General features: G+C 35.3%; 1 protein-coding gene across 1 annotated transcript in view; it reads right to left on the bottom strand.

Moving 5' to 3' along the window:
- Positions 1 to 13,728, bottom strand: part of LOC111055982 (gonadotropin-releasing hormone II receptor) — a 59,895-nt gene extending 46,167 nt beyond the window's left edge. The window contains exons 1-2 of the mRNA XM_039430034.1: positions 13,642 to 13,728; positions 2,263 to 2,609 (exon numbers count right to left, since the gene is read on the bottom strand). Of these exons, the coding sequence (XP_039285968.1) occupies positions 2,263 to 2,609; positions 13,642 to 13,712 (418 nt within the window). The 5' untranslated portion in view covers positions 13,713 to 13,728. The remainder of the gene's footprint in view (positions 1 to 2,262; positions 2,610 to 13,641) is intronic.
- Positions 13,729 to 14,900: the final 1,172 nt, after the last annotated feature.

Here is a 14,900-nt window from a genome sequence, read left to right as displayed (position 1 = left end):
ACTGTGCAAACGGCCCTAAGAAATTGTCAAAAACCATAGATTTGTGGTTTTTGACAATTTCTTAGTATTTTTCATTCAATTAAAATAACTGTTCAAATTCACAGATACTTATTAATTCATTCATATATTCATACAAAAATCATTATCAAATATTTATTTTTCCTACAGTTACCTTGAAAAGTGACGATTCCTGCACTGATTACAGACCGCAAAGATTCACTTTTCCGCTCTAGTGAGGGAAAAAATTTTTCTGCACTCCAGATTTGCAACATGACAACACAAAATAGTTGGTGGGTTATATGGAGGATTAGTGCACGAAAACAAAAATTAAGTTGGTAAAAATGACTGTGGTTAGATTTAGATAAGAATCATTTCAAAATGGCTACCCTCCATTTATGATAAAATCCCAATCGAGAAATCCAAAACAAGAATAATGTTCATGTAAATCATAATTAAATAATCATCATTTACGAATTCTCATCATTAAATAATAAATAATAGTTCTTTTCTATTGATAATTATTATTTCAACTCCAAGAAATGAGAAAAGTAGCAAATATACATTATAAAATTCGAATTTTGAGGTTAAATGATTACCGTTCGATATTCATATAAATAATAATAAAGAACATAACAGTACTACAATAAATATTCTCTGTTGTCTATGTTATTTTTATAAATATTTTTTAGTTTACTTTGAGCATTTTTATCGTTAATTTGAGCAAAAGTCTAAATTTCTGAATCGTGTTTCAGTAATTTTTAGCTGGATGAAACAAACTTAGGTACGATTCTTCCCGCTAGGTTGTGCGCTTGTCGGTTCAGCAATCTTGTTGTGTTCAGCCATCTTGCATTTCGGTTCAGCCAACAAGCTGTTGGCGTGTATTTCGAATGTGAAGTTTTTGTTCCATCTGTATTTTTTCTGATTCTTGAATGAATAAAAATGAGAACTTTGGCTGAGAATTTTCAACTTCAATTGGATTATTAATTTTTAAATGAATTAAGGTTTTATTGATAACAGCATCATACACACACAAACATTTGATGGATTTCAGCCATCATTTTACCCATAATTACCCACTTTTCATATTCAATGGCAACTGTAGGAAAAATTAAATGTGAAATACGTGCGCAAAGTTCCTCTGCTGCACTCAAGAAGCCATTCCGCCCTCGCCTACGGCTCGGGCGTAAACGTTTCTTTCGGTGCAACAAACTGTCACTTCCCACACCAGTTGCACAAATAACTATATTGGATTAAATATCAACAACAGTAAAAGTATTTTATCATAAAAACTTGAAATGATATCATTTGATGACTTTAGAGGGTTATTTGAGGATGAACGCTATGACACAATTATTATTGAGTATGATGACGTGTTGAGTTTTCAGCCGTCATTGAAGTAGAACAATGTTTGTAAAACATCTTTATGACACAGAACAACATAGAAAAAACAAGACTGTGGAACAATTCAAGGCTAGGAATACTAGTTGTTGTCTCAGCTTGACTATTGGGATTTTCCGGCTCTATCCGGCTGAACTAACAAAGTCCGAGATAAATTACTTTTAACATGAAGAGGAGAAACCCATTTCTCCCTCCACAGTTTGTAGCTTGACACAGACGGACATCCTGCGCACAATTGGATGCGCCGTGTCATTTTGCTTCATGTTCTTGTGATGAAAACATCTCCGTAACATACATAATCCAATATACCTGCTGACCAGTACACTACTTGGAACTTTGCCAGCAATAGATGGAGGGAAGTGTTGCCACGTCACGTTACAAAGCTCTCTCACTCAGACACAAAAGAAGGAGAATGCTGCTAGGTAGTGGGAGTGATTAGTGGAGATAGAGCATCAGGCCTCTCCGTCTTCGAGAGAGAGCCGTGTTAAAAGTAATTTATCTCGCACTTTAGTTAGTTCAGCCGGATAGAGCCGGAAAATCCCATTCAATTCAGATCGAAAAATTGATCAGCCGTGCACGGCCGTATGAACCTGTTGCAATGGACGAGCATCTATCCCTCTCTTTGTTGGGGGATCGTGCGGACGTACAAGTTCAGTAGTTTTCGGCTGATGCTAGTTCGGACGAAAACGGTTCTAGTGGACGGCCCACCTTAGAGATTTTATTGCCGTTAAATTCTCAGAACAATAGGCAAAGTCAGATATTGAATACAGTAAGACAAAAGATAAAATCAAGAATATGTTTATAGTCCAAATTTTCAATGTCAACTTTCTCAATCAATTATATATTATATAAAATAAGTCTTACCAGCGACCCAAGCGACAGTATAGCTCCATATCGCTTCGCCAGCGATGCAGAACAGCGTGACAAGCAGGTCGGCGACGGCAAGGTGCAGGATGAGTGTGTAGACGGCGACCCATGCTCGACGCCTGCGCCGGCGCCGCGACGCCAGGCGACTGCCGCGGATGGAGGCGATGGTGAGCAGGTTGCCGGCTGCCGAGAGCACGGCGAGCACGGCGAGCACATAGGCACGCACTCGAGCTGCCTCGGTCAGGCCGGGCGCGTGCTCGGCGCATGTTTGCGTGAAGTTGGACCAGCCGAGGCCGCCGGGCAGGTGGTGGCAATGGTTGCTGGCTAGTGGGTGGCTCAGGTTGCTGCCAAAACAACAAGTGCAAACTGTTTATAATATATTGTATAAAGATGTAAAATTCTAGAACAACAGTTCAAAAGGATTGAGGAGGTGGAGGAGGAGGAGGAGGAGGAGGATGAGTAGGAGGAGGAGGAGGAGGAGAGGAGAGGATGAGGAGGAGGAAGAAGAAGAAGAAGAAGAAGAAGAAGAAGAAGAAGAAGAAGAAGAAGAAGAAGAAGAAGAAGAAGAAGAAGATTGCATTTCATTGCAGCAATGAAAATTCCTTCCCCTACATTGAAGCTGAAACGAAATAACAATGGAACGAAAACTTGAAATAGTGGAATAATACATCATTTCAAAGAGAATTTAATGCTCTACAAACCTACGTTAAGCATACGTTTTTATGATGCATTGTTGAAGAGTTATAAGCCCTGAAAGAGCAAAACATTGGATAAAAACCTGTTATTTTAGCAATTACACACCTTCAATAGCGAATATCTCGGGAACTGTTGGGAATCTCACAAAAGTCCACTTGATAAAAAGTGTAGAGAATTTATCAAGCTTCATTTTTGAAAGCTTCATTTATTTATGTCGGTTGAACGCATTGTTCTCAAGATATGAGCGTGTAAGCAAAATGCTGAAAAATGCAACTTTCAAACCACCCTCATCCTCTTAGCAGATGAGTTAGAAATGGGGACTTTTGATATGTTCTCCTCCCAACTAGTCTCAACAAAGCTACAAAGTCAAAAATTTTGTTTAAAACATTCCCTCCAAATTCCTTTGTCAATTGGTCTATTCTTGCAAAAATAGAGATTTCACACTCAACACTAAAATGGCTGCAGAAGGTGTAGGGAAATTCGTAAAAGTGTGAATTTATACAAAATTTAAGAGAATTCAATGTTCTATGAGCTCATAATCAACATGGATTTTTCCCATCGATTTTTAAAGAGTTGTAAGAACTAAAATAGAAAAAAATTGGTGGAAAACGTGTTTTTTCAAAAATGTCACACCTTCAAGAGCGGATATCTCGAAAACTAGAGGAGATATAGAGAGAGTTTCATGATGAATATTGTAGAAAATTATGTGAGCTTTTATTTGTTATATGACAGTCAAGTCCTTAGGAAATTTAGGTTTGGTTTTATGCGAGAAACCAAAAAATGGTACCTTTTAACCACCCCCACCCCCTTAGCACAGGGGGTAGGGGTGGGGACTTTCGATATGTTTACCTTCTTACTACCCTTGACAGAACTGTGAGGTCAAAAATTGTCTTCCCTCTATAACCTTTCCTTGACTGGACTATATATAGTACCTTTTGTCACGTTATTCTTTATATAAAATAACGATTAGCCTCCTGCTTGGCATCAGTCGGTAAAGCATGAGATTTAATATAATAGGGCGTGGTTTTCTAATAGTATTCAGTCTTAAAAAATCTTGATAGGCCTAGATATGGGCTTCTCCAATAACTCTTGTAATTCAATAATAATAAATATATATATATATAAATGATACTTATACTAGAGAGATGAGGAATATAAAATAAATTGCACACCATGAAAATTTTACACATATATTGTACAAATAATGCAAAGATCAGTCGAGGCAAAAAATATATATAGAGCGATAAAAAATATAATATAAAAATAGAACAATATTTGAAATCAATAAAAATATCACAGGCTAACTTTATATTCTAGATTTATGGCACGAATCATTACCATGTGCCTTTATCTTGAAATCATATGCAATCTTTGGCATGTAGCTGTGACATGTACTTGCTAATACTTGTCGGCTTGGATAATTCAATCATAAATATGTGCTCTAAGATCAGCTTGATAAATTAGCCACTAATAATCCAAATATATCTATATATTAAAATCTCTAGTATTTAGTAGATTTATTTGTATCGAATATATATTTTTATCTCAGGGTGCAAGATTCGGCACCTGACGGAATAGGTAGAGCCATTCATCTAGTGAATTAGAACTATGATAAATTATCGCAAATTGTATTGCAAAAAATTAAATATTGTATGCATATGTTTTAATAGCCTAGATTTCGTACTTCTTTGATTAAACAGAAATTTCTAAAATATTGATCTATATATTTTTCTTTCAATTAGATACCTTTAATACTAATTTTTACTTGCGCAAGTATTAATCTTATTAATTTCTAATTTATAATAACCCTTTCGGCGAGCTAGCTTTGATCATCAGATTATTTCGAAGCACTAGGGCGCCCATCACTAAATTCAAATTAAATCACTCACGTGTCGAAAATCTTCTTGTAAGCCGCCGATGTCGATCCAACTCCATGCGGTCCGGGAATATGGTAGCCGGAATCGTCTCCTCCAGGGTTTATAAATTTAATAAAAATGAAAAATGACTTCTGCTTCACAATAGCATCACGAAGTCTTTTAAGAAATTTAATAATTTACTTTAACTTTAAATTTTACAAAATTATTAATAAGGTACTTCGCTCTAAAATATTTGGGGTCCTCTTATGGTGGCATCTGGCTGGCGAGTGCTGGTTCTTCCTTCTCAAGTTTTACAGATTCTCTTTCCGACTTTCAAATTAGCATAAAATTTAAATATCTCAATCCTCCGCCATTAAATTCAAATAGATCTTACAAAGAATGCCAAAATATTGCTTAGATTATATGATTAATAATTCTTTGCATTCGAGCCATATTGATAACATAGATTACACAAATTTTTACACGAAATCTACTACAATTATATAAATATATATAAATATTTTTGAATCGGCCTACAGTTGCCGCCTATTAACTGCCGTTTTACTATTGGTGCATGCAAATTTTATTAGGTATTCATGCGCCTGGTAACTCTTATTTCCTGAATACATTAAATTATTTTTATTTGGTTTTTTATTTATGCTCTTTGCATGCTAGTTAATATTATATATATTAATATTAATTCCATGCTAACTAATAATTAGCCACGTGGACGGGTGTTTTTCACATTGCACACCGTCTGATTGCAATAAAGCTCTGCCAAGGGGTTTTGGTCAGATTCTACGTTCTTCGGTTTGATCGATCTCTAGGTCACCGATCTGTGAATACATCTACATAACCTCAATCTTCAAATATTTTATAAATAATATATTTATGAGTAGTAAACTTTCTTCAAATCCTTTTTAAGTTCTTGTACCATTTAGCCAGAACAAGCTGATGCTATCTTATCTTGATTATTATCTGCTTGGCGATATTAGCCAATTACTTTATTTTTAGACCTATTATTATTTCTGTTAGGGCTTTTATCTACCCAAATTTGATACCTTTACACACGCCCCTGGGTTTGAATTCAAAATATTTGAGAATCACAATGTTTTTAATGAAAACCCACCCTTCAAATACATTGATATACACTATACTTTATTTATAAATTATACTCTCCTACTTCTATCACATTTCGCAGTCATATTTGCTGCATCTCCTTTATACCTTTATCAAAAACAATAACAAATTCTCCTCCTCAACACACATAAAAATATCATAATATAAACTTCTAAACGCACTCCTCCTGACACCATTTACAACACAGTAATTTTTGAATTCGCCGCTTGCAGGGCTGCCAACTTAACTACACACATTTCATAATTCTCATAAATGATTCCTTTTAGACAATAATTTCGATTCATAAACTTCTGGGCTTATATCTTATAGTATTTCTTAGGTCTTAATATAAATAATTTTCTATACATCAGGTACAATACTTTCTTTTGCTAATGGCTCTTTGGTTTTGGTAATTGGTATTCACTTTAAATCTTTTCAGGTAACAAACGTGGCATAATTAAAAGTAATAAATATAAAAACATATAAATAAATATCGACATTAATAAATATAATAAATAACAATAATAAATAACTCTTTGGGTACAGTACTTCTTTTTATAAACATATGTTCAACAGATATTACATTCATTTGATTTGGGTGGCTTTGGTCAGCTGTTCGCTGTTCTACAATTCATAGTGTTTCATGTTACATCAGAATTTGCTATCGACTTTCATAACTAACCTAACTGCTCGATTTTTTCTCTTAAAAAGGTAATTAACAAATTTTAATTTTATTATCCCCGCTTGTGTCCTTTTTATCTGATGTATATAATTTAATTACATATTTAAAAATTGTTCTTTTCTTATTGCAGGCTTCTGACGGCTGGAAGGAATTAAAACATTGGATTGTTGCCACGAGGTCCTATACCAATTTTAAATTTATTAAGGAAGGTTAGTAATTGGCTTGATAGTGTTGTTTTCCTTTGACTTCTTATCATATTTATTTCAAATTCGTGATATTTCATGTAAAATTTGTGGTTTCCCGTATCTTGGCTTTCTGCTTGTAGCTATACTGCTGTAGGCTGGTTGGGTTATCTGCTATCCAGTTGTTTGTTGAGGCTGTCCTAATTGATAATTATTTTCATCATAAATTTAAAGCCCTGGTATCTGGTATATCTTTTAAACAATTCCAAGCTTCATTTATGGTAGTTTCTTTTAATCCATTCTTTTCCAATTATCCTGTAGTCTTAATGCATCCTCCTTTTCATGCTCATTTAATATTCTTGATTTCGGTTTGTTATAAATCATTATGCCCACAACAATAAACATTTTTATAATATTAAATTTCCAATTATCAATAATAAATCATTTAACAACAACAATACAATATTTTTCGTCCTATCCACAACACAGTCTTTTATTAATATCACAGCCATGGTAATCCACACAATACAATAAATCAAAACACTAATTAGTTCTTTAATAATACAATCTTTCCACATATAATAGCCCGGTACTTCCATTTTATTAATATAATTCCTTATTTCTTCCACTCTTATCAGCCACCGTCTGTTCTTTATTGATCTCCATAAGTATTCCATTTCGTTGTTACCCATGCACGAATCCATAGTAGTCCTATCAGTAGCTCCAGTTTTAATCCATGCATTCGATCCATTTTGCCGGTCACATCGCTGATTTGCCCTCTTGAAGCGAATGTGCCGCGGATGCATGACTTCGGTCCCTTCCTCCTGGTGACGATCCGGTATCCTCCTTGGCCTCTTGAAGCGTGCATGCGGCCTCCATCGGCGCGCGCGGTTCCTCCGTTTCCTTCGCCTCCGGGCCTTGGGATGCATCTTGTACCTTCGGTCATGTAGTCCGTCCTCCTCGTCCTGATGCCGGTCGGGTGTCCTCGGGCGCCTCCGTCTCCGGGCCTTACGGTGGTCGCTCCTCTTATCTGGTAGTCCGTCCTCTCGTTCTTCCATGGGGTCAGTGGTTTGCTTCGGTGGTGTCCCTTGATAGGCGGTTGTAGGTTCATTGCGCGGGTGCATGGTGGCGGTCTTCTCCTGGCGGCTGTTTGTGTTCTCTGGCGGTGATGGGTCTTCGTCGGGAAACAGGATGCTTAGTAGGGATTGATACTTGCGGCTGGTTTTTGGTGGTGGTTTATCTGGTATTGGCTTTTGTTCTTCTAATAATATTTCCGGTAAATCACTTCTGAATGTGGTGTATGACGTTGAAATATCCTGCTTTTCTTGGTTTGTTTCATTTGAGCTTGTGCTTGTTATATCGGGGGTATCATATAGTCCTGGTTTATTAGCTATAGTTTTCTGTATATCTGGTGGCGGGTCGTTGGGTGTTGGGTTCCGGGTTTTTTGTTGATTCAAACCTATTGCATGTGCTAGTGTATAGTTTGTACTTACTTGTTGAGGTGGTGGTTTATAATTTCTGTTGTAACTGTTTTGTGTATTATTATTATGTGAGTTTAATCGATCACGGCCATCATAGTGATTCCTACGATTGCTCTGCTGGGCATAGTGGTTGGTTGTACGATTTTGAAATTTTTCATTATTCCAATTACCATTTTGCCTGTGCTCATAGCGGCGTTCAAATTGGGGAGCAGATCGGTAGCGATCATATGATACCGGTTCATAATTTTGGCTGTTATGCGGATTAAATTTTGAATTATGCTGATTTGATGCGTATCTCTGGTCTGAGCGGTGGGTTGATATTGCCATTGCAGACTGTATGCCATATAAATGATTAATCAGCTGCTTACAATCAGTAATGGGTTGTGTGGCGAGTGCCATTCTAACTTGATACGGTAGCTTCTTTAAAATAATGCTTGCTAACGCCGATTCATTAATGGGCTCGCTCAATTGAGAATTTTTAAACTGTAGGGCAGTGACGAAAGTGGTACATGCACCGTCTAATTTAGGGTTGAAATCGCATGATATGATGTCCGCTAGCACGTCCAACTGTTTACTTCTGCTCCAATACTGTTCCAGGAAGACAGCGACAAACTCATCCAATGATGTAAACTCATGGGCTCTACTCCGAAAAAACATCAGGGGTTCGCCAATCAATAAATTAGTCAAACGGAGACGCCAAAATTCCAAGAGGTAGGTGCAAGAGTTTGTACTAATTTTATCTGATCAATGAATGGTTGAGGTTGCAAATGGCGATCAGTGTTATCAAATTTTCCTAGTCCTTGTAATATACTATGTACGTTGAGGTTGTCTGTTTGAATTCCTTGAGGTTGTTGTTGAATATGATTTTCCAATGCTATTATTTTTTCCTGTGTTATCTGCCATTGACTATATGTGTAATTTTATTTGCGTTTATTTCTTGATTTAGTTGAGTCAGAGTGGATTTCTGAATTAGTAGAGTTCCATTTAAAGCTTTACAGGTTTCAGTGTTTTGATTGATGCTACCTTGCAGTTGGTTCATTTTTGTGGACATATTAATCTGTTTGTTTTGTATTTCTTTAATATTGTTAATATTTTTGTCAACTGTAGTTGTTAAGTTTTGATTGGCAACGGTAATCTGTTTGTGGATTTCTTGGTGGCAATCGGCCTTAATGTTATTTGTTATATCCTGAATAGGTGTAGTGATTTGTGTATTTAAGTTGTCTATCCTTTCATTGAGTTCACATGTAACCGTATCTAACCTTTCCGATAATCCTGCCGTAACTTTATCTTGACTTTCTTTTTGTAGGGTTATCATTGCTTTTAACTCTTCCCTATGACTCTCTACTTTAGTTTCAATATTATCCAACCGTTGTTCTACTGATTTTATAGCGCCTGTGGTCTCTTTCATGCCCTGTTCCACTGTCTGTTTATTTTCCTCTTTTACTGTAGCAATCTCCTTTTTAATTTCCTGCATCATACTATCCATTGTTTTTTGTAACATAATGTTGAAAGTGCTACTCGTTTGTTCCATTATTACCTTTTGAAGCGGATCTAGTTCTGTGGTTGAAAACATACTCTGTTTGCCCAGGTGTGACTCGGCCTCCGGCGATGCGGGTTCTGCAGACTGCTCCTCGCCCCCTTCAAAATTGATCTCTACTATCCGTTGATTCAATGGTGTGTCAGCGGCGTCGATTCGAGTGGAGGATAGAGGTTGCAGACCTGGTGGATCGAAAATTATCGACCCGACGCTTCCTGGTTCCCTTTCTCGTGGCGTATTGGCATCTACCGTGGTGGGGTTTGATGTGCTCGGAGTCGACAAAGTGGGATCTGTGCAACCGCCGTACATATATGAAACTTCAGAGTTTGCGGGAGTGTGATTCATTATGTCAAATATGATAAATGCTAATTAAACAGTGATAAAAATGATAAGCGAAAATGCTTAAAAAAGAGACACAACCGGGACTTACAGTGAACAGTGATGTGTAATGTGTTTGGATACTCTTACAACCAGGTATTTATACTTAAGTTTTTTACAATGCTCTAGCGCCCTCAATGTTTTGTTGATTTATTCTTGGCTAGTTTACAGGCTGCGACTTATTTTCCAACCGGCTTAAACACCTAATATATTTTTGACTAGAAAGTAATAGCAGTTTAGGCTTATAAAATATAATCTCTCTCTATAAACATGTAATTTTTCACAGTACTAATAATATAAAATTTTCTTTAAAACATATAATTACTCTCTATTTAAAGCTCTTGTTCCCCAAAAAGTAATACAAATATTCCTTCGCCAGTTTTCCTCACAACTCGTATAAGTTATCTATAATTTTCACTATGGTTATTGACCTAATTTCAAGTAATTATTCAATGAGCTTGGCTCTCATCATCAGTCCCACGTTGGCACGACATGTATTTATGTCACGTTATTCTTTATATAAAATAACGATTAGCCTCCTGCTTGGCATCAGTCGGTAAAGCATGAGATTTAATATAATAGGGCGTGGTTTTCTAATAGTATTCAGTCTTAAAAAATCTTGATAGGCCTAGATATGGGCTTCTCCAATAACTCTTGTAATTCAATAATAATAAATATATATATATAAATGATACTTATACTAGAGAGATGAGGAATATAAAATAAATTGCACACCATGAAAATTTTACACATATATTGTACAAATAATGCAAAGATCAGTCGAGGCAAAAAATATATATAGAGCGATAAAAAATATAATATAAAAATAGAACAATATTTGAAATCAATAAAAATATCACAGGCTAACTTTATATTCTAGATTTATGGCACGAATCATTACCATGTGCCTTTATCTTGAAATCATATGCAATCTTTGGCATGTAGCTGTGACATGTACTTGCTAATACTTGTCGGCTTGGATAATTCAATCATAAATATGTGCTCTAAGATCAGCTTGATAAATTAGCCACTAATAATCCAAATATATCTATATATTAAAATCTCTAGTATTTAGTAGATTTATTTGTATCGAATATATATTTTTATCTCAGGGTGCAAGATTCGGCACCTGACGGAATAGGTAGAGCCATTCATCTAGTGAATTAGAACTATGATAAATTATCGCAAATTGTATTGCAAAAAATTAAATATTGTATGCATATGTTTTAATAGCCTAGATTTCGTACTTCTTTGATTAAACAGAAATTTCTAAAATATTGATCTATATATTTTTCTTTCAATTAGATACCTTTAATACTAATTTTTACTTGCGCAAGTATTAATCTTATTAATTTCTTAATTTATAATAACCCTTTCGGCGAGCTAGCTTTGATCATCAGATTATTTCGAAGCACTAGGGCGCCCATCACTAAATTCAAATTAAATCACTCACGTGTCGAAAATCTTCTTGTAAGCCGCCGATGTCGATCCAACTCCATGCGGTCCGGGAATATGGTAGCTGGAATCGTCTCCTCCAGGGGTTATAAATTTAATAAAAATGAAAAATGACTTCTGCTTCACAATAGCATCACGAAGTCTTTTAAGAAATTTAATAATTTACTTTAACTTTAATTTTTACAAAATTATTAATAAGGTACTTCGCTCTAAAATATTTGGGGTCCTCTTATGGTGGCATCTGGCTGGCGAGTGCTGGTTCTTCCTTCTCAAGTTTTACAGATTCTCTTTCCGACTTTCAAATTAGCATAAAATTTAAATATCTCAATCCTCCGCCATTAAATTCAAATAGATCTTACAAAAAATGCCAAAATATTGCTTAGATTATATGATTAATAATTTCTTTGCATTCGAGCCATATTGATAACATAGATTACACAAATTTTTACACGAAATCTACTACAATTATATAAATATATATAAATATTTTTGAATCGGCCTACAGTTGCCGCCTATTAACTGCCGTTTTACTATTGGTGCATGCAAATTTTATTAGGTATTCATGCGCCTGGTAACTCTTATTTCCTGAATACATTAAATTATTTTTATTTGGTTTTTTATTTATGCTCTTTGCATGCTAGTTAATATTATATATATTAATATTAATTCCATGCTAACTAATAATTAGCCACGTGGACGGGTGTTTTCTCACATTGCACACCGTCTGATTGCAATAAAGCTCTGCCAAGGGGTTTTGGTCAGATTCTACGTTCTTCGGTTTGATCGATCTCTAGGTCACCGATCTGTGAATACATCTACTAACCTCAATCTTCAAATATTTTATAAATAATATATTTATGAGTAGTAAACTTTCTTCAAATCCTTTTTAAGTTCTTGTACCATTTAGCCAGAACAAGCTGATGCTATCTTATCTTGATTATTATCTGCTTGGCGATATTAGCCAATTACTTTATTTTTAGACCTATTATTATTTCTGTTAGGGCTTTTTATCTACCCAAATTTGATACCTTTACACTTTGTATTCTTAAGCTGCGTTTACACCAAAGTTATTAACAAAATGTTGATAACTCAATCCTTATAGATTCTATTAGATTCTTTAGATTCTATTAGATTTCAGGAACTTTACAAACACTTATGTTCATCATGTGTATGATAAGTTATGTTCAATCTAATAGAATCTATAAGGATTAAGTTATCAACATTTTGTTAATAACTTTGGTGTAAACGCAGCTTTATTCTATTATTTTATCAATTTAAAAGAATACTAGAATTCTATTCCATAAATACAACACTAATATGTGCAGCTCAATTTTTAAATTCCCTTACTTGGGATTTTTCGGTTTGTTGTTTATTATATTTAATTTATTTTTTGATTATTTAACGTTTTACTTGTTTTAATATCCTAAAAAGATAATATTTTATTTCAAGGTACGGTTTTCAGGCAAGGGTGTGTTGCAAGTACAGTAGGATAGTACAGTAAACTGGTAGGAAACAAAGTTTCTATTGACAATATTAGGAAGGTTCTAAACTTTGATATTGTCGAACTCTTTAGTACGACTCGAAGTACGCTCTTGAAAGTACATGGAGGTAAAATACCATAAGTACCACATAATCAAATAATTGCGACATCTTTTCCCTTCAATTTTTAAACAGAACTAGTTCTGGAATGGTCTTCAATTTTGAAACATCCTAAATTCTGTTGAACAAAGAAATTGATTTTTGAGCGCTATTGTAAGCTTTAGCTTTGAGCTTTTTATATGAAGGTGCGTAGAGATATACGCGCCGCGAACATGAGCAATTCACTTTTAATCAGCTGACTATATCTGTATCTTACCGTTTCTGTAAAAATACAGATATAGTCAGCTGATTAAAAGTGAATTGCTCATGTTCGCGGCGCGTAGATCTGTACGTACCTTAAGAGAATAAAATGTTCATGAAGGATAGATGTGGAGTAATAAGTAGTACCAACCTTATGAAATCAGTGCTGTTACCGACGGTGGTTGTTACATTGTTGGAGTCTACAGCCAAACTGAGGTTCATCGCCTGATTGTATCTGAAAACAAAATCGATGAAAATATGAGTCACAGGAGAACCAGAGTTACAATATGACAGATGAGAGCTGATAAATTGATGATCATGATTTTATCAACAAACTGTAGACTTCACATTGAAAATGGAACAATAAAATTTCACGCTCTGATGAGTTGGAAGCCCTCGGTTTCCGTTGAACCATATGATGAGTTTGGAAATCACTTCCGGTGATTCGGAGCCCACCTAATACACTCATCTCTCATCATGATTGATTCTATACCTCACGCAAAAGCCTGGATTTATCTGCTCACAACCATAAGTGAAAAAATCAGAAACAATTTGCATAAAAATATTAGAATTGAGATGAAGTAAAATTAGAATATACAAGGTGATTATAAAAGGACTTTACAACTTTGAAAGCACATAAATATTTATAGAAATTACTTTGGGTAATTTCATCTTAATTAAGTATATTCATCATGAAATTATTGAAAAATATATCTTCTTGCTTAATAGAATATAATTTATTATTCTAAACATGAATGAACAGTTGATATTACGTCAATAAACTCTGATAAAAACAATCCTACTGAGTTGAGAAAGGTGTCGTTTTGTTACAAAACATTTCAAGTTTAAGGTGTGTGTGTTATTTTGGTTGGATGTGACAGCCGTTGGTAATGCGACATACATCCCACCGATAATAAATTTCTTGCCACACTCGTACCAGCATATCAGTCGTAACTTGTGCAACCGCTACGATCCAAATATGATCCCATTTCGGAGGTCATTAAGATTGTCTGGTAGAGGCGGAGTATGAACTTCATCCTTAATGAAACTCCACAGGAAGAAATCAATCGATGGGTGAGCGAGGTGGCCATGCAATTGGCCCTGAATGGTAAATCCAGCGAAGTTGAAAGCAATTGTCTAGAAAATTCCGAACTTTTCCGTGGAAATGATCTGGTAAAGTAAAAGGGCACTTGTTCATCTTATTCAGCATGACGGTGCACCACCTCATTTCCACAGAGAAGTTAGTGATTTTCTAGACATTAGAAAATTAGCTGGTACGAGTGTGGCAAGTAATCGACTATCGGTGGGCTGTATGTCGCATTACCAACGACTGTCACATCCAACCAAAATAACACCCACACCTTGAACTTGGAATGTTTTGAAGCAAAATGACACCTTTCTCAATTCTGT

This window comes from Nilaparvata lugens, chromosome 6 (assembly GCF_014356525.2).
Source record: "Nilaparvata lugens isolate BPH chromosome 6, ASM1435652v1, whole genome shotgun sequence".
Classification (NCBI taxonomy): domain Eukaryota; kingdom Metazoa; phylum Arthropoda; class Insecta; order Hemiptera; family Delphacidae; genus Nilaparvata; species Nilaparvata lugens.
Note: the sequence above shows the minus strand (reverse complement) of the source record. Positions and strands in the feature narration are given on the sequence as shown.